Source organism: Zonotrichia leucophrys, chromosome 2 (assembly GCF_028769735.1).
Source record: "Zonotrichia leucophrys gambelii isolate GWCS_2022_RI chromosome 2, RI_Zleu_2.0, whole genome shotgun sequence".
Taxonomy (NCBI): Eukaryota; Metazoa; Chordata; class Aves; order Passeriformes; family Passerellidae; genus Zonotrichia; species Zonotrichia leucophrys.
In genome coordinates this window covers 152,175,383-152,202,707 of record NC_088171.1, presented here as the reverse complement: position 1 = coordinate 152,202,707, position 27,325 = coordinate 152,175,383, and the positions used below count along the sequence as shown (strand labels likewise).

General features: G+C 49.3%; 1 protein-coding gene across 1 annotated transcript in view; it reads left to right on the top strand.

Annotated features, from left to right (window-relative positions):
• Window positions 1-622: 622 nt before the first annotated feature.
• The window catches only part of ZC3H3 (zinc finger CCCH-type containing 3), a 127,903-nt gene continuing 101,200 nt past the window's right edge, over window positions 623-27,325 (top strand). The window contains exons 1-3 of the mRNA XM_064706775.1: window positions 623-756; window positions 2,804-4,115; window positions 5,721-5,914. Coding sequence (XP_064562845.1) covers window positions 711-756; window positions 2,804-4,115; window positions 5,721-5,914 — 1,552 coding nt within the window. The 5' untranslated portion in view covers window positions 623-710. The remainder of the gene's footprint in view (window positions 757-2,803; window positions 4,116-5,720; window positions 5,915-27,325) is intronic.

The following is a 27,325-nucleotide window of genomic DNA, read 5'->3' as shown; positions in this document are numbered from 1 at the left end:
CTAAATCTTTCAGAGAAAGAGAATTTATTGCTCTCTTATCAGAAGAAATGAACTTCTTCCAGCCTTGCTCAGCCCTGAAGATGCCATTAGGATTAAGAGAAAGAAGTCGACACTGACCAGACAGAATCCTTTGTTTAAATGGAATTTATGCCTCATGTATGAGGTGTATGAATATGCAACAGGCTGTTGTTTTTAAGGGTTAATCCTCTGTAAACGTCTGTCCTTTTTTGGGCTTATTTTGCCCAGAAAAAGGTACCTCGACTTCTGTAACTCTTTGTTTTTATTGTCTCATATTGTCCTAATCCAAATTGTCCAAATTATTATTACTCTAATTATAATGCCATTTTATAACTATTGCATTGCTATTAAACTTTTAAAATTTTAAAAACAAGTGATTGGCGTTTTTCACAATAGGAACAGGGGACATGGGTTGGTGACAGCTGGAACAGGCTGAGATGGGAAGAGGGGACAACGGGGATCTATCCCAGGCGGGGGACAAGGGCCGGGATCAGCTAGGCCGGGGTGGGTTAGGCCCAACCCCAGGCCTAGGCCCGGGCCCAGTTTAGGCCGCGCTGTCCCTTCCCGGTTGCCCGGCAACGGTCGCGGGAGTCACGTGACCGCTCAGGAGCGCTCACGTGGGTCCGTTGGCGTCGGGCGGCGCCGGTTGATGACGTCACAGCGCCGCGGGGCCGTCCGGGAGTGCTGCGGGAATGGAGGAACGGGAGCGGCTGTGCCGGGAGATCCGAGTGCTCCAAGGTTTGGGAATTGGGGGAAATTGGGGAGAATTGGGAATGGGAGAGGCTGTGCCGGGAGATCCGAGTGCTCCAAGGTTCGGGAATTGGGGGGAATCGGTAACGGGAGAGGCTGTGCCAGGAGATCCGAGTGCTCCAAGGTTCGGGAATTGGGGAAATCGGGAACGGGAGAGGCTGTGCCGGGAGATCCGAGTGCTCCAAGGTTCGGGAATTGGGGGGAATCGGTAACGGGACCGGCTGTGCCGAGAGATCCGAGTGCTCCAAGGTTCGGGAATTGGGGGAAATTGGGGAGAATTGGGAATGGGAGAGGCTGTGCCGGGAGATCCGAGTGCTCCAAGGTTGGGAATTGGGGGAATCGGAACGGGACGGCTGTGCCGGAGATCCGAGTGCTCCAAGGTTTTGGGAATTGGGGGAAACTTGGGAATTGGATGGAGAGGCTGTGCCGGGAGATCCGAGTGCTCCAAGGTTCGGGAATTGGGGAAATCGGGAACGGGAGAGGCTGTGCCGGGAGATCCGAGTGATCCAGCGAGTGAAGGGTTTGGAGGACACCGGGAAATGAGGGGACACCGAGGGGAAGGGGGAAAAGAGGGAGAGAAGGATGAGGAAAAGAGGCCGGGATCTGGAAACTGGGAGCAGCTGGGAACAATGTGAGAGAACCTGGAGTAGGGATAAGGGGAAATCTGGGCATCCTGGGGGGCAGTGCAGTGTTTTAAGGGAATTTTGGGAATCTGCTTTGGGACAGGGACGGGTTGTGAAGGGACCTGGGGGGTTTTTGGTGGGGGTGGGACGTTGGATTTTAGGGGAGTATGAGTGGGATGGGGATGGAGAAGATCCCAGAGTGCTGGGAGAAGAGAGGACTCAGGAGTTCTGGGAGAAGAGGGAAGTGATCCAGGGAGGGCTGGGAAAAGGTGGAAATGGAGAAGATCCAGGAAATCCGAATGGGCCAAGGCAGGGAGGGAACAGAGCCCCTGGAGTGCTGGGGGATTTTGGGGTCCCCACACCAGGGAATTCCCACAGTTCTGCTCTCAGCAGGATCTGGGACTCTCCTGGCTTTGGGAAGGGGCTTTTCCCTGTCCCACAGCCCCGGGCTGGGAGCACAGAGGTGGGATGTGGATCCATGTGCCCTTCCCAAGCTCTGGAAAGCACCAGAGCTTATTTTAGCACCAAATCTCTCTATTTTTGTCCTTCAAAATGAATTTTCCTCGTTAGTGAGGCCACAACCTCTGCTCAGGACTTGGGATTTACCTTTCCAGGAGCTCCCAACTGGGGGAATGATGAGAGGGAGGAAAACAATCCTTGCTTTTCCATGAGGAATGTGCTGACTCAGCTCTCCTGGCAACACTGTGACCCCGTGCCTGAAATACCAGGCTCCAAATTCCTTTGGGAATCACTCATGGGAAAGGTTTTCTAAACACTGAGTCTGGACAATTTGGGAAGGAATTCCCGAATTAACAGGGATGTTGGCTTCCAGAGGGACACAGCAGCAAAGCCTTGGAGTGTCCTTGTTGCTGCTTTTGGAGGGAAGCAAGGAAGGGAACTTGGGAAGAGTCTGGAGCACCAGGAGCAGCTGAGGGAGACTGGGGGGCTCATCCTGGAGAAAAGGAGGCTCAGGGGGAACCTTCTGGCTTCCCTAAAATTCCCTGACAGGAGGGTGGAGTTCAGGTGGGATCAGGATCTGCCGGGACACCAGGAATGGCTTCCCATTGCCAGAGGGCAGAGATATATGGGATTTTGAGAAGAAATTCTTCCCTGTGAGGATGGTGAGGGGCTGGGATGGAATTCCCAGAGAAGCTGTGGCTGCCCCTGGATCCCTGGAAATGTCCAAGGCCAGGTTGGATGGGGCTCGGAGCAACCTGAACCAGATGTTCTTGGAGGTCCCTTCCCACCCAAACCATTCCTGGGCGCTGTGATTCCATGACTTTTCCATCCACCCTGGCTCATCATCCAAAACCCGAGTGGTGATGCAGTTCCAGCACAAGGAAGAGCAGCTCTGTGCTGCTCTCAGATTCCCGTGGGATCAGGGAATGAATGCTCTCTCTCCTCTGCCACAGGTCTCATAAACAGCCACAGGAACATTCACGGGAACGTCCCACGCCCGGCGCCGTCGGCCCCTCCGAGGTGGAACAACCCCCGCCAGCCTGGATACGCCAGGAGAGGAGCCTTTTCCACCAGGTACCCCCAGCAGGCTCCCAGGAATTTCCACCCACGCCAAGCTCACTCCTGGAGGAAAAAATACTCCCTGGACAACCGGCTGCCGGGATCGGGGTACGAGGCTGGAAGCGCTTCCAGCACTTCCCAGGGTTTTGGGAGCCTTGGGGACAGCCAGGCTCCTGAGGCACCGGAATCGTCCCCGGAGAGGCACGTGGACTTCACCACGGATGGGAACATCGTTGTGGATATCCAGGTGCCACAAAGGGCTGGCCAGGAAAATGTGGGTCCTTACGGAGAGTTTTCCGGGCGGGAAGTGGCGGTGGCTCCTTCGGCGGATGGAAACATCCAGAAATGTCTTCTCCAGGAGGAAGAGAGAAGACCTTCCCTATCCATTTCCTTCAGTTCCACCTCGAGGACTGTGTGCCTGCCTGGAAGCGGGGCTGGGAGCTCCTTTTCCGCCTCTGGAAGCACCAGTGAAAGTGCCGTGGCGCTGAAGTCGGAGCCACAAAAACCTCTGGAATTTCCAGGTCAGGAGCCAGCCCAGCGCTCGCTACGGATCAAGGCAGAACCACTCTCTCCAGGGCAGCCAAGTGGTGAGGAAGTCCAGGATGCTTCCCTACATCCCAAACTCTTTGGGAATGCTGAAACGCTCTCTCGACCTGCTCAGGCTGGGGTGACTCTGGTGAAGAGCAGATTTCCCGTAATTCCCAAAGCTCCCGCTCTCCAAAAAGCTGCCTCAGCACCCATCTCCAGCAAATCTCAGAAATTCAGGAAAAACAACTACACCTGGGTGGCAAACCCTGGGAAAAGCTCCCGGATTGTGAAGAGGTGGGCGAGCCCTCGAGCAGAAAATTCCAAGAAGGGCACTGCGGGAGTGGACAAAGGTGCCAAAATCGCCCCCAAAGCGGATTTGGGAGCCAAGATAAAGAAATTGGGATTGCAGTCCAAGCTGGGGGTTTCTCCCAGTAAATATAAGTGGAAAGCCTCCAGCCTGCAGACTTTGCCTTCCACCTCCAAGTCAGCATTCCAGTGGAGATCCGAGGACCAGAAGGAAGCTCCAGCCCCAAATGTCCCTCGAACCGTCTCCGTCCCACCGGCTCCGAGCGCGGCGTCCGTTGTTCCCGGTGGGATGAAATCCTTTGGAGAGGCTGCACTGTCCAGTTACAAAGTGAAGAGTCGGACGAAAATCATCAAGAGGAAAGGGAATGCGGGGTAAGTTGTTGGTTTGGGTTTTGTGTTTCGGGTTTTGTGCGTTTCATGCCAGGTTGTGGCTGTGGGAGAAATTCCAGCGGGGGTTTTTGTGTGCTGGAGGATTTATGGAATCATGGAGTGGTTTGGGCTGGAAGATCTTAAAAATCGTGGAATTCCATACCTCTGCTATGAACAGGGACATCTTCCACTAGACCAGACTGCTCCAAGCCCCATCCAACGTGGCCTTGGACACTTCAGGGAAGGGGCAACCACAGCTTCTCTGGAAATTTCATTCCAGGGCCTCAGCACTCTCCCAGGGAAGAATTCCTTCCCAGTATCCCATCTGTCCCTGCCTTCTGGCAGTGGGAAGACATTCCCTGTGTCCTGTCCCTCCATCCCTTGTCCCAAGTCCCTCTCCAGCTCTCCTGGAACCCATTCAAGCACTGGAAGGGGCTCTGAGGTCTCCCTGGATCCTTCCCTTCTCCAGGATGGACATTTCCAAGTCTCCCAGCCTGCCTCCAAAGCAGAGGGGCTCCATCCCTTGGAGCATCTCCATGGCCTCCTCTGGATCTGCTCCAGCAGTTCCACGTCCTCCTGATGTTGGGTGATCCAGAGGTGGATCCTGTGAATCCCTGTGGTCACTGACACTTCCTCACTCAGCAAAGGAAGCTGCATTTTCCTTGATTTAATTTCAAATTCTCATAATTGTTGTGTTGATTCCTGCATCTGTTTCCCAGATCCCTTCAGTGCTTCCCAGCAGGTTTCCATCCCTGCCTTGCCTGGAAAACTATCAGTGGGTGGATTGTGCTGGGAAAATCATTCTGGAGAAGCTGGGAATGTTTGGGATTTTTTTGGCAGTTCAGGGAGACCTCCCACACCTTGGTAAATTCCAGCAGAGCCAGGGAAGGGATCATCCCCTGTTCTGGGCACTGCTGAGGCTCCTCAAATCCTGGGGGGAAAATATTGAGGATCTGGAGCATGTCCAGAATTGGGAATGGAGCTGGGGAAGGGTCTGGAGCACCAGGAGCAGCTGAGGGAACTGGGAGAGCTCATCCTGGAGAAAAGGAGGCTCCCTAAATTCCCTGACAGGAGGGTGAAGTCAGGAAGGATCAGGATCTCCCAGGGAACAAGGGACAGAGTGTGAGGAAACAGCCTCAGGCTGCTCCGGGGGAGGTTTAGTTTGGATATTGGGAAAATTCCTTTTTGTAAAGGGTGGTCAGGCATTGGGAATCCCCATCCCTGGAGAGATTTAAGATCCCTGTGGATGTGGAAATTAGGGACATGGTCAGTGGTTGGGAAATGCTTGGACTTGATGATCTCAGAGATCTTTTCCAACCCAAACCATTCCATGATTCCATGATTCAATCCCTCACATCTGTTGAGCAGAAGGCAGTGGGTAAGTCTGCCTGTCAAACACCTCACTCTCCATCTGTTCCTTGCCAGGAGCTCCTCACATTTGCCCATTTCCTTGGAATTCTCTCTTCAGAGCTTCTCCTCCCCCCCCCTATCACCCAGAGGAGAATCCCGGTGGGATTTGACTCCTCTTGGAGCCCTGGAGAAGAACACCAGGAGCGTTTTTGGTCACTTCCCTGCTCCCTCCTAACCGTGTGACATTCCCTTCCCCAGTTCCCCCACGGATAAGAAGAACATCTCCCCCACCACAGCTCTCAAGAGCCGCTTCCACCTCCGGAGGAGGAATTCCATGAAGGGAAAACCCTCGGTGACGGCGAAGCGCTCCTCGCCCCGGGGCCTGGTGCAGATTTCCAAGCACCGCCTCTGCCGGATGCCGGCGACCAGGACACAGGCAGCCACCAAGGAAGGTAGGAACAGGCATTCCAAGGACTCACTGGAGTGATTCCAAGGTGTTTGGATTTGGGGATGTGCTGCTGAGTCCTCCTGGAGGTGTTGTTGGTCGTGGAGCAAACACCGAGGAGAAGTTTCGCTCCATATCTCTGTTGCCCTTTTGGTATTTTCACAAAAAATCTTGTTTCCTGCTTTTCCTGGGGTTTCCCTGGATTTTCAGGAAGGTTTTCCAAGATGGGAGAGGTTGGCAGAGGCAGGAATACACAGATCTCTCACCTGTATTCCAGTGTGTTGTCCAGTTTTGCATCTAATTTGCTTAAAATTAGTGGAATAGAGAATCCATCATGTTTGGGAACAGGGAATTTGCATCCATGTCCTGCTGCTTTGGAGCAGAACTCGGAGCTCAGAATGGCACCTCCACATGTCTGGGATGTTGTTGGGATGTTGGTGGCTCCAAGTCTGGTTCTTCTGTTCCCTAGGGATATTTCTGTGGATAAAAGTCTTCTCCCACCTGGGATTCAGTTGTTTCAGATGGATATGAGGCACAAATTTCCCTGTGGCCCTGTGAAATTCCCTGTGGGAATTTCTGGAGCTGGGAGAGGGGTTTGGATCAGATGTAGCTGGGATTTGTCTCCAGTTATATTTTGGGATTATTTGATGTTTAAACAGCTCTGTTGAGATGTTGTTGAGTTTTCCTGGGTGAGGGATTTTGGACAAGGGGCTGGAATGTTAGGACAAGGGGGAATAGCTTCCCACTGCCAGAGGGCAGGGATAGATGGGAAATTGGAAAGGAATTCTTCCCTGGGAGGGTGGTAAGGCCCTGGAATGGAGTTCCCAGAGAAGCTGTGGCTGTCCCTGGATCCCTGGAAGTGACCATGGCCAGGTGGGATGGGGACTGGAGCAAGCTGGGATAGTGGAAGGTGTCCCTGTTCATAGCAGGTGTGTGGAATTCCATGATATTTTGAGTTCTTCCAACCCAAATCATTCCATGATTCCGTGAAAAGACAGAAAACTCTGGAGACATGGAACTACAGCATTTTAACCTCGGGGGGAATTGAGGCAGTGATGATCCCAGGGATATCAGCTTGTTTGGAATCCCAGTTCCTCGATTGAAGGGAATGTTCCTGCACTGAAATCTTGATTTTAGCTGGATAGGAATGAGAAAATAAAGCAGGAATGTGATTTTGCTCCAGGCTTTGGGAAGCTGGCAAATAAAAAAGGTTGGAGTATGGAAGAAATAAAAAGGTAATAGGTCTGAGAAATTCAGGAAGAGCCTGGATTTCCTTGAAATACCCTCAGTGAATTTTGGATTTGCTCCCTTTGATTAAAATTGACGTTCTGGATTCGAATCCTTTTGTACTTCAAGATTTTTCTTGGAGAGCTTCAATCCCAGGCAGAGGATTCACAGCTTCATGTGTTGGAATATTCTTAAACTCTGGGTTTGGAAAGCTGTGGAATTGCTGCAGGGCTGTTCCTCTGTGTGCTCCAGGACTTCTGTGTTATTTTTTTCCCCCAGGTTTAGTAGATGAAGATTATTGGGTGGTGGATGGGGCAGGGATATTCCCAAGTCTGGAATGCTCACAGGGACTGGGACAACTCCCATGTTCCCTATAAATGTATAATTATGGATGTGGTGCCAGTGTTTTTGGTTCCACAGGAGCTGGGAATAAGTGAAGTTTTATGGATTCAATTCCTGGCTCCTAGGTTCTAGAAGAGGTTTTGGGAAGGTTATTTTGGTTTCTTTTGGGGCAAAGTGTGGATATTAATCCCAGCAAAAATATTGTGGATATTAATCACCACAGAGGGATGGATTTCCCAGTCTTTTCCATTTCTCCTTGGACAGGTGTGGGGGAAGTAAACGGGGTTCCTGGGATGCACTGGGAGCAGAGTGGGGTAGGAATGGAGCAGGGAGGTGGAGGGGAAGACAGAGGGGAGGAATGTTCCCAACTTCCTGCACGGCAGCGTGGCTGGAAAAGTTGGATCAGCCCCTTCCGTCCCCACGGATGTGGGGCCTGTGGTGACACAGCCTGGCTGGTTTCCTGTTTGTCCTGTTCCGCAGGATTTGGGGATCTGAGGCACAGCTCTGTGGGCTGTACAAGGACATTGCTCCTGCTTTTCCCAAGTCCTGGTCTGTCTCCTGACTTTCCAGTTCCCTTCTTGGACCCAATGGATCTGTTTGGTCTCATCAGTAGGGACGCTCTTCCAGGCGTTGCTGAGTCTTAAACTGGGATTGGTGTTTCCCAATGTTCTGTCCACTTCCCTCTGTTGGAATTGCTGTTATTTAGGGATCACAGAGCCAGTGGAAAGTGGCAGATTGGCAGGAATTTTCTTGGGATTATTTGGGCTGTTCTGTGAGAGATCCACCTGCAGCTTTTACCGATTAATTCCAAAATATTTGATTAAGTGGGATGTTTAATAACAGCTCAGATATTGGAGTGTGTCCCAAATGGAAGTTTTTCCAATGGGATGGTGGGGCAGGGAGAAAGTTCCAGGTCAGGCTGCCTCCATCACCTCTGGGATCCTCAGGGATGTGATGGAAGAGGGATAAAAGGTGGTGATTGTTTCTCTCCTTATCCAGGAAAAAGCTGGAGGACCAGCAAGGATCATCAAGGTCTCGTGTGCCAGTGTTTTGGATAAAATCATGGAATGGTTTGGGTGGGAAGGGATCTTGGAGATAATGGAATTCCAATTCCCACCATGGGCAGGGACACCTTTCACTATCCCAAGGTTTTCCAAGCTCCATCCAAGTTGGCCTTGGACACTTCCAGGGATGGGGCAGCCACAGCTTCTTTGGGAATTTCATTCCAGCACCTTCCCAATCTCACAGGGAGAAATTCCTTCCCAAATCCCATCTATCCCTCCCCTCTGGCTTTGGGAAGCCATTCCCTGTGTCCTGGCACTTCAGGTCCTTCTCCCAATTCCCTCTCCAGCTCTCCTGGAGCCCCTTCAGGCACTGGAAGAGGCTCTGAGATTTCTCTGGATCCTTCCCTTCTCCAGGCTGGACATTCCCAGCTCTCCCAGCCTGTCTAAATGCCAAAGAGCTTTTTCTCTATCTTTATCCACTTTCTTCAGACTGAAGATGGAATATTCCCAAAAGTTCAAGGATGGCTTCTCTTTCTCACCAGTTTTGAGGGAAAACGCCAACTTTCAAGTGAGGTTTGACTGATCCAGGTGTGATGGCAGCAGGATATTCCTGCTTTTGCCATCCTAAAAGTCCCGTGCCAGAGGATATGGGAGTCCCATGCTTTCCCAACAGCTTTTTCCTGTCTTTATCTGGGATTTCTTGCAGGATGAGGCTTATTCCCAACCTATTTTTGGCAACAGACAAGTGAATTGTGGTAGTTGGGAACTTTTCCTCGACATTCCTTGGCTCATCCTGCTTGGGCTGTCATTTCTTATTCCCAGGATTTTTTCCTTGGAAAAAAACAGGAATAAGTGCTTCAAATGAAGATTTCTTGATTTTTTTTCCAATTCATTTTAAGGTCAGAGATATGGCAAATATATGGACAAGGAGAATGAGAGTGACGACTGCGTGGTACATGTGGGAAAGTTTTGGATTTTTGCAGGAGAATCGGGGGCTTTTCCGGGAGAATTGGGGATTTTGGGAAGCACACACAGCCCTGCAGAGGGCACTCGTGCCTCTCCCATCTCCTCAGTCCACCTTTTTCTGGTTATTGATGGCCTAATTTCGTCTTTATGTGAAAGAAAGCAGATCTGGAGTAATTTGCAGCAATAACCTGCTAATGCCGGGCCAGTATCAAAATTCCCATGTTCATTCCCGGTGGCAGATAAAACACTAATATATAATTATCCTTGCAAATTGGATTGTTTTAAATAACCAAAAGGCTACGGCCGGGGAGAAAACCATCCCATTTCCCTGGAGTTCCTATTGCGGGGTAATTGCTGCGTTCAATCAATTTCCTTGGCATTAGAAATTCCATCACAATCAACATTAAGCTTTATTCATTGTGATGGCAAAGAGCCGGATCATTTCTCCTCTTTTCCTTAACTGGCAAAATTAATCAGGGAAAAGATTTTAAACATTTACCCGTGCGAAAGAGGTCAGCTCTGCCACTATATTGCTCAGCAGATAAGGGGGCTAATAAAAAGAAAATTGAATTACTAATGATCGCCAGGAACAGAGTATATAAAACCTGGCAATCGCCCGGTGCAGGAAAAAAAGGGAATCAATTTTCTCCGGACAAGGTGCGCTCGTTTTTTATTTTGGCTCATATTATCAGCAATTTAATTGGAGAGAGCATAAACAGGAGGAAACAGTTAGGGAATAATGAGGCTGGAGGTGTAAAATCCTGCAGGATAGATGCTGGACACAATTTATTTGGCACAACAGATAATCACTTTAATTGAATCCAAAAGTGCAGCGTTCAGCAGCGCCGGCTCTGCGCCTCGCCCGGGGGGATCATGGAATATTACAAAGAGGCTCTTCCGTGTCTTTTCCACCTCTGTAATGTCCCCTTCCAGGCAGGACTGCTCCGGGATTGCTTCGGCACGGTCACAGCTGGCTGGAAGCAGGAGATGGAGAGAGCAGGAGGGAGATTCTCCAGGGAATTTTCCTTATTTATGTTGTGTTTGTTCCTTAAATAATTCGGTGCTTGCCGGGTTGGGTGGCTCCGTGTGAGACCGCTCGTGTCCTGCTTGAGGTGAACTTGGAATGGTTTGGACTGGGAAGGATCTGAAAGATCAACTTATTTTGCTGTGTCCTGAGTTCAAAGCCTGGCTCCCTTTTCCTGCTGTGACCTCCAGGTCTGGGTATAAAAGGAATTTCTAAAGAGATTTTGGATTGTTTTCCTGGGAGAGGTGGGTGGTTCATTGTGGAATTTAGATCCCAAAACAATTTGGATTGGGAGGGACCTTGAAGATCATCCAATTCCATCCCCCTGCCATGGGCAGGGACACCTTCCACCATCCCAGGTTGCTCCAAGCCCTGTCCAGCCTGGACATTTCCAGGGATCCAAGGACAGCCACAGCTTCTCTGGGAATTCTGTTCCAGTTCTTCACCATCCTCCCAGGGAAGAATTCCTTCCCAATATCCTGCTAAACCTTCCCTCCTTCAGCTTAAGTAGATGTGGAATTGTTGCAATTCCCCATCTGTGGCTGTGCAAGTCCAAGGCCAGAGGAGGAGTAATTTGGGAGCACATCCTTGTCAGATCCACTACATCCAACCTGGATTTTGTGTTGCTTCCCTTGGAAATATTCCTTCCCTGCTTATCTTCCCCTTTCTCCTGCTCCAAACTGAGATAAGCCAGTGGTTGGTGTTATCAGCTTTCAGCTTTTCCTGTGTTGCCACCCCTCTGTTGAAAGTGCCAAACAGAAGGAATCCTGTTTGTTTTCCCATCTTCCTAAGGAGAAATTCCATAGGATTCAGAAAACCTGCTTCACTCTGCATCTGCAGAAGGTTCTCCAACTCTTTCCTGCCGGAATCACCCTCCAAAAAATTCCCAAAACCCTCATTTCTGTCCTTGTTCCGAATGATGTGACATGAGGGGGTTGGGATGGGCAAGGAGTGTTTGCTTGGAAAAACGCTGGAGGCAGAAGTGGCAGGAGCTGCTTTGCATTACTTGGGCGAGTAAAGGGGGTGTAAATGGTGAGGAGCAAGTTATGGGTGGCATCCAAATGCTCAGCTGCTGATAATTTTATTGACACCGAGTGTTTGGATCCCTCTGGCAGCTCTGAAAATCTCAGCCCTGGATTATGTACCCTCTCCTATTTTTTTTTTCTCCTGAAGCTTCCAGCAGGTTGATTCCCAGTGGGACAGCAATTGAGGGAATTTTGGAGGTTTTTTTTCCTTGTTTGGTGTTTTATTGTATATTTATTTTATTTTATTTTTCTTACGAGTTGCGTGAGGTTGTGCCGCTCTTCGAGGCGACGCCTCCGATCGAGTTACAGCCGAGTTAAGCTCTTGATCCCTTCCCTCAGGGAAGCCCTTGGATCACACACAGAACTCCCCAGAGTTCATCACATCTTTTTCTTTGCTCCATCATCACTCCCGTTTTCCCAAGTTCCTTCCAGCTGATCCAAACCCTTCCAAGGTTGCCGCTCTCTGTCGTTCCTCTGTCCCACCTAAGTTTTGACCTTGCTTGGAAATCGTTCCATTGCCAGCTCTCTCTTCCCTCTGGCTTGTCCTTGGGAGGCAGGGGTGGAGCGTGGCTGGCGAGGTGGCTCCTCACTCCTTCAGGAATTGGGAAAAGTTCACATTCTTGGCTCTTTGCCGGGCCCGGTTACGTCAGTGGTCGTAAGTAGCGGTTTTGGGTTTCCGCCTTGACTTGGCATTTCCAGGTGACTGGTCCCGAGCTGCAAGAGGAGCTGCAGGCCCGGAGCCAGGGTTGGGAATTCTCTTTGCAGAGCCCTCTTTTAAAAATAACAGCCTGCTGGGAGCGAGGGGATGGGCCTTGCTCAAGGAAGTGCTCCCGTGTGGACGTTGGATTTGGGATCGGGGAAATTGGTGACAGTGACAGAGGGAACATCTAGAGGGAAGTTGAGATCCTGAAGGTGACAATTCCTGGGTGTCTCTTTCCCTGTGGAATTTGACCTCAATTTGTACACTCAATTTGTTGTGGAAGCTGCATCCCTGGAAGTATTCCAGGCCAGGTTGGATGGAACTTGGAGCAGCCTGGTCCAGTGGAATGTGTCCCGTGGAAGGAGATGACCTTGAAGATCCCTTCCCACCCAAACCATTCCATGTCAATTCCATTCCAGTCACCTCTCAATCCCTATTTTAGGTAGTTTTAACTCAATGTTTTTACCTCAGTCCCTATTTTAGAGCCTCTCCTGTGCAGCTCCAGCTCTGTTGGATTGGGAAATTCCATTGGTAGCCAGCAGCTCTTTGGGGAATAATCTGTTTATACACTAATAGGAAAAATATTTGGCTTTGGGGATGGATGAGATGCTTCCATTGGTCTGACCCTTGATATTTCCAGGTCTGTGGGGGGCTTTGTGTAAGACTCCAAACCTTTCAGGGATGGCACGGTGTGGAAGTAAAATAGACAGGGAAAAAAAATAAACAGAGGGAAAAAGAAAAGGAAGCAGGGCAATAGGTCCTAAACTCCTCATTTCGCCTCCTGGGGCTTGCCTGGCCTTAAATATTTCCAGAGATGGAGCATCCACAAATTCTCTGGGCAACCAGGACCTCACCGCCCTTACAGGGAAGAATTTCTACCCAATATCCACCTGAACTTACTCCCAGTTTGAAGCAAATCCCCATTATCCTGTCACTCCATGCTCTTGGGAACAGATCTTTATCTTGGAAATAGATGTGTATTTGTCCATGGAGTGCTTTGGCTTGGAAGGGACCTCGAGGAGTCTCCTAATCCAGCCAAAAAGGAAGCTTTTAAACCAGTTTTGGACCTGCTGCTTGGAAATTGGGCGAAATTTCAGTGCTGATCCCTCTTATCCCTCTGCTTGTCTTTCCTTCCTAAATAAAAATAAGGACAATAAAAGTGGATTAAGGCACTTGTAAAAACCCATAACCTGAGAAGTGACAATGAGTCCCTTTTCCCTGTTTTTTTTTTTCCTTTTTTTTTTGCTATTTTCTCCCACTTAATAAACTGTCTGATGGTATTCCCAGCGCGGTCACAGTTGGAATTACTGATGCCGGCGTGGATGATCGGAGTATCCTCCACTGCTCTGTCAGGATTCCCAAAATCCCGCCCTGGCAGATGCTCAATTCCCCGTAAAACCTGCGTAGGTTTCTCTGTTCTGCTTTCTGCTTCCAGTTCTTTCCCAAATCCCAGTTTACACCCTTCGTTTTTAAATTTTCTCACGGAAATCTTCCCATTTGGTTTTCTTTGTAACGACTCGGAAGCGTCGGAGGGAAATTCCTCTCCCTGGCTGCTGAGCCGAGTTAAGCCGTTCATTCCAGGACTCGCTGGATTGCTCCGTGTGCTCCACAAAGCCCTGGAAATGAGCAAAAAAACCCCTTGGAATACGGAACAGATGCCAGAGTGCACCTGGAATAAGGGATTTGTGGACTCGGCAGCATCTCCCGAGTCCTACAAAACTCTGCTGTTCCAGCAGCTTTGCCGGAGTTTCTGCTTCAGCCTGAGGGGTGGGGAAATGCCTTGACTTCGCTTGTCAACGGGAATTTTGCTGCCATCCCTCAGGAAATCTGAGTTCAAGGAACGTTTCCTCCTCCCCCGTGCCTCTGGGTAATCCCCACGCGTGCGGTTTTCGGGGGGCTGTTTCTGTTTTGGATTGTTTGGAGCGGTGTCAAGCGGGGATTTCGTGTGGAGGTGCGGACGGGATCGGCTCCAAAGCTGATCCCACGTGTTATCAGCCCTTAAGCTGCCCTCAGGGGCTCTCTGTTGGAAAAGGGCACGGGAATTCTTGGAGGTTTAGTGTGGGCTGTAAACTCCAGTGTTGGTTGCGATGGGAAACCCCATGTTGTTCCTCAGGGCGCCAGCAAATGTCCTGGGACATCTTGTCCTTGGATGGGGCAGAGGGAGCCCAGGGAAGGGTGAGTGGCTGGGATGTGCCATCAAACTTTTTATTTTTCCCCACGGAATCACAGAATGGTTTGGGAAGAGTCTTGAATATCGTCCAGTTCCAATCCCCTGCCATGGGCAGGGACACCTTCCACTATCCCAGATTGCTCCAAGTCCCATCCAATCTGGTCTTGGACACTTCCAAGGATAGGACAGCCACAGATTCTCTGGGAATTCCATTCCAAGGCTTCCCCACTCTCCCAGTGAAGAATTCTCTCCCAATATCCCATCTCTCCCTCCCCTCTGGCAGTGGGAAGCCATTCCCTGTGTCCTGTCCCTCCATCCCTTGTCCCAAGTCCCTCTCCAGCTCTCCTGGAGCCCCTTCAGGCCCTGGAAGGGGCTCTGAGGTCTCCCTGGATCCTTCCCTTCTCCAGGCTGGACATTCCCACCTCTCCCAGCCTGGCTGCAGCCTTTGGAGCATCTCTGTGGCCTCCTCTGGATTTGCTCCAGCAGCTCCACATCCTCCTGGTGTTGGATCCCTGAGCTGGATGCAGAATTCCAGGTGGGATCTCACCTGAGCAGGGCAGAGGGGCAGAATTCCCATTCTCCTGCTGTCCATGCTGTGGGATGAGCCCAGGATATGGGGAATTTCTGGGATGTGAGCACACATGGATGGGGCAGATCCATTTTTTCATCCACCAAAGCCCCCAGTCCTTCTCCTTGGAACTGCTCCCAATGCATCCTTTATCCAGCTTTGGGATGGGAAAATGTGCTTGAATCCCAAGGCTCAGGTGGATCAGTGTCAAATGCTCCTTTTGGGATTTAAAAAAACAAGGAATTCTTTCCTTTTGATGAAGAGCCCAACCTGCCACCCAAATGATGTTGGTTCCTGGCTGGGTCGAGGTGTTTGCAGTGATTGGTGACCTTAATTTAGCAGTGATGACTTCCAAATGCTTTCCCTGTTATCAGGAATCAGGGAGTGGAGCCCTCCCTTATCGGGAAGCAAATCAAAGGGGAATTTGATGGGGTGAGGCGAGTCCATCAGAGATCCCTCTCTGTTTTTAAAACAAGATTTACTCTGCTCTCTCCACATTAACTGGGGCATTTTACGGTGCTCCCCTTTCCGTGAGCTTCCGTGATCCATCATTTCCCGGCTCGCCTGCCGGAGTGGCTGTTAGATTTTACTACAGCAAACACTGTAAAAGGGCATTAGAGCAGTTAAATCTGGAGTCTTGCTTCCATAAGGAAAAAGAAAATGCTGAATTAGGCACCAGAAAAGGCAACCACAGCGATACTTTAATCTTGCATAAATTATCAGAAGAGTCAGAGGCGAGTGATTTTATGTATTGTTAGAGCTTTGCTAATTAATTATTCCGGAATAATTGATGTTTAGAAGCACCAAAGTTGGGTCCTTTCCTGGCTTAATGGACTTTCAATATGGCAGCTGGATTTTTATTTCTTTCTTAATTTTAACCCTCCCGTCCATGGGGTTAATGAAGTTGCTTTCCTAAATATGAAGAGTCTAAATAATAATTAATCAAGGAAATATCGCTCCAAAAATTGCGGATCTAAGTCAGTGGTGGTTTTGGGGACATTCCTGACATCCAAGGGAAGCTGAGTCCCCAGTGGGAATATTTGAAGGATGAAATGCCCTAAAGAAATGGAAAAATGTAAATAAGCTGAAGAAGAGCAGGATTAGATTGGATTTTGGGAAGGAATCCTTCCCTGGGAGGGTGGTGAGGAACTGGAATGGAATTCCCAGAGAAGCTGTGGCTGCTCCTGAATCCCTGGAATTGTCCACGGCCAGGTTAGATTTGTCTTGGAGCAACCTGGGATAGTGGAAGGTGTCCCTGCCCATGGCAGGAGGTGGAACTGGATGGAATTTAAGGTCCTTTCCAGCCCAAACCATTCCATGATTCCCTTTGACCGGAAAAGATGGCCTTCCGTGGATCTCTGGGATTGCAATGACCTTCTCATCAATTTTTTCCTCTCTTTCTGGAGAGTTTGGATTCATTGTTTCCAAAGGATTTCAGATCCTGGTAAACCCAGAGCCCCAAAATGAGGTTTAGGGATCACAGAATTCCAGCTGGCTCTTTGTGGCACTGGTGGGGCCAGGCTGGAAACCAGTGGTTGCTTTGGGTGATCCCAGTTCAAGAAGGATACAAAGAGATGATCCCAGTGGATTTTGGGATTACCTTGGGAATGTGACAAGGGATGGAGTGACAGGACACTGGGAATGGCTTCCCACTGCCAGAGGGATAGATGGGATATTAGGAAGGAATTCTTGGCTGTGAGGGTGGTGAGGGGCTGGAATGGAATTCCCAGAGAAACTGTGTCTGCCCTATCCATGGAATTGTCCAAGGCCAGGTTGGATGGGAATTTGAGCAAGCTCGGATAGTGGAAGGTGTCCCTGCCCATGGCAGGGAGTTGGAATGTGATGATCTTGAAGCTCCTTTCCAACCCAAACCATTCCATGATTTCATGATCACGACCCCGCAGGAATCCTGCCCCTTCCTGCACCTCTGGACATGGAGGAATGAGTGATAAAATCCACCCAGGCAGATTGGACTTTGCAGTTTGTTTCCAGAGCTTGGGAATCATCTGCTTGGTTGGATTTTGTAGCGCACCCTGTCAGGACCCAGGACATCCCTCTGTCTGTCCTGAGCAGCCAAGACCCTGCCAGGGGGCTCAGAGACCCTGGCACAGAGCCCAAAATGCCCCTGTGGGTTTGATTATGACCTGTGGAGCAAGTTACCAACCTTAGATGAAGATCTGCAGGCCACAACAAATTAAGTAGAATGATAGTGAATTTATCACAAGGTAAAAAAGTAGATTTTTAGGTTTTTAGAATGAGGATTCAGGGGGGCAAGATGGAGGGATATGGGCCTGTTCAGCCTTTCTCCTTCTTCTTCTTCTTGGCCTCCATCTTCTGCTGTGATGTTGGCACTTTTAGATTGGTTTAGAGTAGAAGCTCACTGTCTAACATAGGTGACAGGTATTGGAAAGTAATTGTAAATATTGTACACGTAGTTTTTAGTATAAAAAGATAACACTGCCCCGGGGGCAGGCAGAGTGCCTTGGTCTGTCTTGCTGAATGGACCTCAGCAGGACAGGAGAAAGAATTTTATATGTAAGATACAATAAACAACCTTGAGACTGAGAAATGAAGAGCCCTGACTCCGTCTTTAAGCACTGGGCTGGGAAAAGAGACTTTCCAACTTCTCTCAGGGTCACTCTGACCAGCTGGAGACCCCGACACATCCACTTTTTTGGGATGGGGGAAGATGGGGCCTGCAAAGGACAGGTGAGGACAGGGCGTGAAGTGAACAAACACTCGTTGAGCCAACAGGGGTTTAGGAGAACAATGTTGTTTAGGACATACAATGCTGGTAAAGCGATCCCTGCTCCTGAGCAATTCCAGCCCCCGGAGCAGGGGGATGCCCAGCCCCAGCGACTCTCCCACTGTCACCACTCTCCTTGTGGGGCCGGGCAGGGCGTGGGTGACAGACATTCCATGGCCTGCACACAACGTGGGGAAAGCAGCCTTGTGGAAAAGCGTCCTAAACTTGATATCCTTGTTTATCTCTTCCCAGGCCCTGCCTGGCCCCTCGAGATAAACAGGTGCCAGTGCTTGCGATTCCCAACAGCCGGAATAATTCCAAAAGGAGGTTGTGTTTACGTGGGGAGTTATTCCTGCCTCCCTTCAGGGCTGGAGCATCCCTGTGGCAAATGGGCTGGGAGTGGACACAGCCCCAGGACCTGGAGTTGCTCCAACCTGGCCTTGGAAGCTTCCAGGGATGGGGCAGCCTCGGCTTCTCTGGGAATCCTGTGCCAAGGCCTCACCACCCTCACAGGGAAGGATTTCAGCCCAGTATCCCATCTAATGCTGCCCTCTGGCAGTGGGAAGCCATTCCCTGTGTCCTGTCCATTCTATCCTTTATCCAAAGTCCCTCTCCAGCTCTCTTGGAGCTCCTTTAGGCACTGGAAGGGGCTCTGAGGTCTCCACTGAGTCTTCCCTTTTCTCCCAGCCTGTCTCCATCTCCTGGAGCAACTCCTTGGCTTTGTTTGCTTCCCTCACTTTCTGGACACATCCAAGACATTCCAGCCCCTTGGACTCATCGATAACTTAAACCTCAGGGTCCCATGCCTGGATTTTTTTCCCTTTATTTCCCTTTTTCCGCTCTCTCCCTGCCTAGTGGGATCCCTGCTCCTTCTCCCTGCCCTGGCCCAGCTCTCGCGTGCCTTGGCTTAGCACAGGGAATCCTCAGCTCCTCTCCTGGGAGCTCCCAGCATTGCTGTCATTCCCTGAGGGAACGCTGTGCCCTGCTCCAGGGCTGTCTGGTGTCTCAAGTTAGAGACATTCCTGAATGGAACGTCCTTAATTCCCACACAGATGCTGCAGGAGCAGCATCAAGCCCAGCAGTAAAACGTAGTGAAGAATTCCAGAGTGAAATCGAGATGGGAAACCTCTGCTGCTGCCAGGCTGGAAATCTCCAGCCTGGGGTTTCGCTGGGCTTTTTGATGGAAGCAGGAGCTTGTTTTATGTTGTTTTATGTCATGGGCTCTGAAGTGAAGCTGGGATCAGTTCTGGAATTCTGGGATCAGTTCTGGCTCCTCTTAACAAGAAAGACAGTGAGGGTTTGGAGCATATCCAGAGAAAGGAATGGAGCTGGGGAAGGGTCTGGAGCACCAGGAGCAGCTGGGGGAGGGTTCAGCCTGGAGAAAAGGAGGTTCAGGGAGGACCTTTTCACTCTCCTCAACTCCCTGAGGGTGGAATCAGGTGGAGATTGGGCTCTGCTTCCAGGGAATAATGGACAGGACCACAGGAAGCAGCCTCAAGTTGTGCCAGGGAAGCTTTAGTTTGGATATCGGGAAAATGTTTTTCATGGGAAGGGTTGTAAAGCATTGGAATGGGCTTCTTGGGGGAGTGGGGGAGTCACATCCTTGGAAGTGTCCAAAAAAATGTGTGGATGTGTGGATTTGGCACTTGAGGACAGGGATTAGTGGTGGACTTGGTGGTGGTGCTGGGCTGAGGTTTGGGCTCGATGATCTTGGAGCTCTTTTCCAGCTTTCACTTCCATGATTCCAGACTTTGCTCTGTGTTATTCCTCTTGTTCTCACTCTCTGCCTTGACCCTGTGCCTGACAGCAATGATTGGGAATTTGGACATGGAATTTGATTTCTTTTTTGGAGTGTCCCAGAATCACAGAATGATGTGAACTGGCAGCGACTTTCAAAATCATCCAATCCCACCCCTTGCCATGGGCAGGGACAACTTCCACTATCCCAGATTGCTCCAAGCCAAATCTAACCTGGCCTTGGACACTTCCAGGGATCCAGGAGCAGCCACAGCTTCTCTGGGAATTCCATTCCAGCTCCTCAGCACCCTCAAAGGGAAGAATTCCTTCCCAATATCCCATCTCTCCCTGCCTTCTGGCAGTGGGAAGCCATTCCCTGTGTCCTGTCCCTCCAGACCTCATCCAAAGTCCCTCTCCAGCTTTCTTGGAGCCCTTTGGGCACTGGAAGGAATAATTCAGATTTATTTGTTTGTTTTGTTGTTTTTTTTTTTTTTTTAATTTAATTCCTTAACACGTTCCCAGATATTTCTGTTAATACATTGTAGGAAACATCAATTCCAAAATATTTTTTTTTTGCCATGATATTCCACCCTCACAATTCCCAGCCAGTTTTCCCTTTCAACTGAAAGGACATTTCCCTCTTTGTTGCATTTCCATTAATGGATTCTCACCATGGATCCACTTCCCATCGCGTGTCAGTCACTGCCTGTTCCGAAGGGCTCAATCCACACTAAGTGGTGTCGGAAAAGACTTTTCCCTTCCCCATTCCATCCTCTTAAAACCCAATCCCGGACATCACAGCGGTCACTTGGGCTGTGCTGACACTTCCTTTGTCCTGTCCCCTCTTCCCAGGGATCTTAGTGCACATTCCAGGCTGCCTCATTCCCTAATGCTTTGCTTTTTCTCCTTTAAATATTCATGGGAGCAGAATGGCCTGGGTTGCTTAATGGAGCAGCATTTTCCTTGGAATTCAAAGCAGGAGTGTGCTTGTAGCCAGTATGTTTTAAAAACTTTTCCCAAATCTTGAATCTTGTAGGATTGAGGTATTTTCCCAATTTTTAAATGAATTCTGGAGTTGATAGTTGTGAATGTGCTGCGTTAGGAGGAGGAGAAATTCCATGAACTTCCAGTTTCTCACTAGACAAGGATGTATTATCCTGACATTCCTGAGGGATTTTTAGTGGGTGGCTTTTTCTCTAAAACCTGGATAAGAAGTACTCAGAAGGAATTTAGAATCACAGAGTAATGGAATGGTTTGGATTGGAAAGGACCTTAAAGATCATGGAATTCCAACCCCTGCCATGGGCAGGGACTCTTTCCACTATTCCAGGTTGCTCTGCCCCCCATCCAGCTTGGAATTTTGGCTCAAGTCAGGATTTGCAGCTCCAGATGCTCCTGGATATCCTGTGGATTACTGAAGAGTGAAATAAAGGAATGCCAGAGATTTTTCAGGGAATTGGTTTTTCCTTCCAGCTTTGCCAACCAGTCAGCTCCCAGTTCATTCAGGTCAATGGTGGGATGAGGGCTGGAAGTCTGGCTCTCCTGGTGTTTCCGTATTCCATATATTTAGGAGATGGTTCCTGACACATTGCCTGGAGAGAATAATTGGATGTGGCAGCTGAGTGAAAAAGGCTGGATGGGATTTTTCCTTCCAGTGCATGTGGATGGATGAAGTTTGTGGTGATTTGTTTTATTTTTATGGAAAAAAATAAAGGGAAACAAAACAAATTCCCACAAAACTACCAACAAAACCTTTTGTGTTCAAATCAACTGGGATCCAATGGGGATTCAGCCAAGACAGTGGGAGACAGGAGGGATTTCTTTTCCCTGTTCTGGAATTTTGTTAGCCGAGACAGGGGTTTACCATGTGGAGATACTCTTAAATTGGAATACCAGCAATCCCTGGAATACCTGGGGAATGTCCTTCAAATCCATTTGGAGCTGATTAAAACCAAAGTGTCTTTACTGTTGCTGGACCTCTGTAACCTTGGAGTAAATGGTTTTACTGCTTTTCCTGGATTTTGCTGCTTGGAAAATGGGAGCAGATTTGGGAAAAAGAGATCTGTGAGATCTGGGGAAAAAAACCTCCGGCAGATCCGAGTGCTGTGGGATCTGGCCAAAAGTCCCACCTATTGGACAGGAATTCTTCCCTGTGAGGGTGAGGAGTCCCTGGCTCTGGTTTTGCAGAGAAGCCGTGGTTGTCCCATTTCTGGAAGTGTTCCAGGACAGGTTGGATGGGTCTTGGAGAAATCTGGGATAGTGGAAGGTGTCCCTGACCATGTCAAGGGGGTGGAACTGGATGAGCATTAAGGTCCCTTCCAAAGCATTCCAAGATTCTGTTCCCTGTGCTCTCACTCCCTCCTAAGTATGGCTGGTGATCCTTTAGGTCCCCATTCCTGTGGGATCAGAGTGGTATGGGGAGATCAAGCAAAAGAAAATGGGGAGAAAGTCAAAAGGGTTTGGAGATGGCAGAGGGAAGTGGATGAAGGCCAAAGAAATCATGGAATCATTGAAGTTGGAAAAGGCCTCTAAGATCATCGAGTCCAGCCATTAACCCAGCACCAGCCATGTTCCAAGTTCCACATCCACATGGTTTTTGAACCTTCCAGGGATTGTGATTCCACCACTGCCCTGGGAATACCATGCCAGGGCTTGTCAGCTCTTCCCATAGAGAAACTTTTCCCTGATGTCCGAGCTGGACCTCCCTTGGTGCAACTTGAGGTCGTTCCCTCCCATCCTTGTTCCCTGGGAGCAGATCCCAACTCCCACCTGGCTCCACCTTCCTGTCAGGGAATTGTAGAGTCAAAAGGTCCTTCCAGAGCCTCCTTTTCTCCAGGCTGAGCCCCTTTCCCAGCTCCTTCAGCTGCTCCTGGTGTTCCAGACCCTTCCCAGCTCCATTCCCTTCTCTTGGACTCACTGACCTTAGAGGGCTTTTCCAACCTTATCGATTCCATGAAAAGGATGGATTCAGGATCAGTGCTGGGAAGAGCTGGATCAGTGAGAAAGATGCTGAGGGTGTTTTGTGACCAAGATTTTAAGGAATGAGAGGAAACCTGGAGTTGCCACCCTTCTCCCTCAGGAGTGATGGAGGGATCCAGGTGGAAAGAAAAAGCATCAAAGCCTGGGGTTTTTTTCCTCCCCTCCAGTTTTCTCTGAGTTTGGAAAGTTTATTTCCGAGGGAGAAGAGTGGAGCAGCTTTTTTCCAGCCTGGAGTGGTATTAATTGGTTTTTGTTTGAAATATTTACGGGATGGGAGCATCAAGGATGAGCTGCTCTCCCTCTAAGTGGCCTTGACAGGTGACATTCCCTGGCAGCTCCAAGTCCCCACGGTGCAATCGGGTGGATTTGAGAAGTGCTGACTCTCCAAATAAACCAGGTTTATGGATTGGCCTCAGTCTTGTCCTAAATCTTGTTTTCTTCTGGATTTCGTGGGAATGTTTTGTGTGGACTGGTTGTGGTTTGGGATCTTTGGAAGTTTTTATGTTCAAGTTGGTTCATCTAAAATACGGGGCTAAAATCATAGAATTTAGGGAAAGGTTTTAATCTGGGAAGTTGAATCTGAGGTTTGGTGGGATCTCACTATCCCAGCACAAGGAGAAGGTGTGGTTTTAGGGACTGGAATGTGTTTGGAATGTGGGGTGGCCCTGGAAGCAGTTGGGAAGTACCAGAGGGCCACAGTGAGCCAGTATCTGTGACAGCAAATCTGCACCTGGAAATGTGGGAATCTCTTGGAAAAGGGTGTTAAAGGAATCTGTGCTCTTTCATTTATCTTTTTTTGGCCTTTTCCAGGCCAGGTTGGACAGGACTTGGAGCAGCCTGGGATAGTGGAAGGTGTTGCTGCCCATGGCACAGGAGTTGGAACGTGATGGTCTTGGGGCTGCCTTCCAACCCAAAACCATTCCATGATTCTGTGACTTTTTAATTTTTTTCCCCTGTGGAATGTTTTTGTCCCGGAATCTCCAGAGGAAGTGTGTCCCTTCTCCCAGAAATCTGAAAATTGAGAGGCTTGGCTGGAGGGATATCCTTGGAGCAAACTTCCCTGTGTGTCCACCGGGATATTTCTTTCCTGCGCTCTTGTTTCCAGCCCCTGGGAAGCTGCTGAGTGTATCCAGCACGTTCCTCTGGAATGTGGTAACCCCATTCCTTGGGAATACAATTTGAGCTATGACATAATCCCTGGAGCAAGTGAGGAGCCATTAGCAGCTTCTTCCTTACGGCAGTTGGTGGAGCGGAGCTGTGCCTTGGGATTCTGCTCATTCCTGGGTATTTTCTCAGGCTCCAAACTCCGACAGGTGGCACCCGGGAATGACTGGGCAGGGAATTCTGTTTTAAATCATTCAGCACCTCGGAATGGCTTCCCCTGTTTGTCTGAATTATAGCACTGACCTCCAGGATTCCTTAGGAATATGCCCTTAATCGTCCCAATGCAATGGGAGAATCCCAATCCGGAGTGTGACGTTATGTGTATCCCATCTGCTATCCAAAGGATCCCATCTTGGGAAAGGGAAAATTGGGATAAATGAGAAGGAAAAGGAGCTTGACGTGGTCCCAGCTTGGATTACAGCTGGGTCACAAGTATTGGAAAACATTTATGGAGGAGATCTGGGAGCATGTGGACGTGCTCCATGGATTCAGCGTGTTCCAGGGTCCATGTCCCAAGATGACACGTCCTACAATCCTTAAAATCTGTTGGGATGTGGATGTGATCCGTGGCTGAGCATCTCCTCTCTCTGCCCAGCTTTCCCTTTGAAAATTTGGGGTAAAAATTAAATAATTAGAGATGTTAACAAGGGATCTTGGAGCACTTAATGGGAAGAGCTGCTGGTGTGGGAGTGGGAAAAAAGGACTGGAAGGAGCAATGCTGGCGTTTCCCTTTCTAAATGGGAATTAGGGAATTAGGGAATCCAAACTGTTGGATTGATGTGGCCAAAATGCTGCTTTTCCCAGCTGTTCCTGCTGCCAGCAGTCTCTTTCCTGGGATTTTCTCTGAATTTCCATGTCTGGAAGCAAATACATGTTTGAATTCCTTGAAAATCTGTACTTATTCCTTCATCATCCCATTCCTTTGGGATTTTTGGTGGCTTCTTCCACAGCTCCAGAGAAAGGGACAAGATGAGGTGGTGGTTGGGAAGTTTATCCCTGAAATTCTTGAATGGCGAGTCCTGAGAGAATGGGAATTGCATGTGGGAAGTAAAAAGCTTAAGGTGAAAGTCAGGGAAGAGAGAAAAATGAGATATCCAGCTGTGGGATGTTCCTGGTATCCTGGTCATGGAGCATCACCTGGAGCCAGCATGGAAAACAAGAGTTGGGAAGCAGCAGCATCTCCACAATTCTCCCTCCTTGCTGTCTCCAGGAGCTCTTTCCATGGGTGAAACAAGAGGGAATGGATTAAAAATTCCATAATTAGCACAGCCAGGGCTCTGCTCCAGGCTGCAGCCGGCATTAATTAGTTATCCCAACAATTATGGCATTGTTAGGAAAAATCAACTCGTTCAGGCTCTTTGTTTTGGATTTGTTTGGCACCTCCTGGGATGGGATCCTGGACAATGACTGCGGGATGCTGAGCAGCTGCCAGTGGAGTGATCCCATTAAAATACGGAGATCTCATCTCCGATTCAATTCCGGCTCCAGAGAATATCCTGGGAAGTCGTTTTGTTGCTCCCAAGAGCATCTCCAGTTCCAGTGTCACGTTGTCACCCCTTGGAATAGGCTGAGTTATTGCTGTTGTTATTTAAGGAGAAATATTAATGGAGCATTTCCTTTTAATCCCATAACTCTTCCTTATTTTCCCTACCGTAAACCTGCCTTTCCTTCTGCTCTTCCTTGCAGCATTCCCTGCTGGATTTCAGTGCAGGAGCAGGAAATTCACCCCTCTAAAATGCACTTTATTACCTTTATTTGCTCTCAGATTCTGGGTCACTGCTCCCTTCCCTCCCTGATATTTCCTGGGTACAAATGAATTCTTATGTTGTTCAGAAGCTCTTGGGAATTGTTGGGAATGCTCCAAGTATTTTATACCTGTAATGGAAAATAATAAGTGCTGCTTTCCTGGGTTTTTGTGGGATTTCAGGGAATTTTTATGCAGTGGAGGAGCAGAGGTTAAAGTAGTGATTCCTGTGATTCCTTGAAATGCTGCTGATTGCATTGCAGCCAAGCTTTGACATTGGGAATATTCAGCATTTGTGGGAATATTTGTGTCCGGATTTGATCCTGTGAACAAACCTCCTGTGAATAATTGTCCTGATTTAGTAAAATTTAGGATTTATTTCCAAGTGGCAGTTTGGCAATCCAGGAAAATAAAGCCCTTCCTCATCCATGGGATGGGCAGAGGATGGTTTGGGAATTTTGAAGGTTATCCAGTTCCAACCCCTGCCATGGGCAGGGACACCTTCCACTATCCCAGAGTGCTCCAAGCCCCATCCAGCCTGGCCTTGGACACTTCCAGGGATCCAGGAGCAGCCACAGCTTCTCTGGGAATTCTATTCCAGCTCCTCAACACCCTCACAAGGAAGAACTCCTTCCCAATATCCCATCTATCCCTGCCCTCTGGCAGTTTGAAGCCATTCCCTGTGTCCTGTCCCTCCATCCCTTGTCCCAAGTCCCTCTCCAGCTCTCCTGGATCCACTTTAGGCACTAGAAGGGGCTTCAAGGTCTCCCTGGAGGTTTCTCTTATCCAGGCTGGATATTCCCAGCTCTCCCAGCCTGGCTCCATCCCTTGGAGCATCTCCATGACCTCCTCTGGACTCGCTCCAGGATACCCACGGGTTGGGATGGAACTGGAATTAGAGCCAAGGTTATGACCCCACATCCCATGGTCCTGGCAGGTCCTTGGGCTCAGTGGGCGCACAAAGGTCTGGAATGATCCACCTCCATGGCTGTGATGCTCCAGGATATTCTTGCATCCAATTTTTCCATGTGACAGGAATATCTGGGTGTGAAGTGCCAGAGTGCAGGTACTGGAAAGTGTAGGAGAGGAAAGATCTTTCTCTTTCCTCTAGGATTGTTTACAGGAGTTGGAATTCCTGTTAATAAAGACTTAATCCCCCCCTGTGCTATTCCATATATTATTATTTTCCAGCAGAGGAAAATTAATGTAATTTTTCTGTATTCACATAGAACAGAACATTCCAAGAGCATCCCATGGATTTGTGAGGTGACACTTGTGGTTCTTACTCCTTTTAGTGACATTTGCACATCTCCAGAGATTGTCTCATCCCTCAGCTCCAGAACCAGCCCATGGAAAAGGAACCAGGAATGTCCTGAGCTGCTCCTTTCCAGGGCCGTGCCTTGGGTTTGACTCCTGGAAGTTGGTTTCAGCAGGCTGCGGAAATATTCCCACTGAAATCCTTAATGAAAACACCTGTTCCAAGTCATCATCTTTTCCCTTTTCCATCTCTTGTGTCCATATATAACAGCGGGAGTGATGAAAATTCCCAATTAGCTGCCTGTGAGAAAACAAGGCAGTGCCAGCTGTGAGCAAGCCACTTCTCCCTCCCTGGGGACAGAGTAACCTTATCCCATTCCCAACTTTCCTCCCAAATACTCCCAAGCTGGGGGGGATCACTTGTGAGGGAGAACAGGGAGACGGCACACGAGGAAAAAAGGGGGGAAAACTGGGAACAAGAGGAACTCCAACCACGGGTTTGTCCTGGTGTGCCGGATCTATCTTTACCCTCCTTGGCTCGGGACAGCGCTTGGATTTGTCGAGTCCCTACGGAAACATCCAGCTTGGCATCCGACTCCCGCCAGGAACGCCGGCCCTGGCCCGGCCCGCGCTCCGCGGCCTCGGGAAGCTCCTCGCTCCTCTCACAGGTGCCTTTCCAATTTTAAGATTTGGTTCGGATGCGTCGAATTGATGGGATTCGTCATGGAAAGCTCCGGGCAAGATGTGATTCCTGTGAATTAAAAA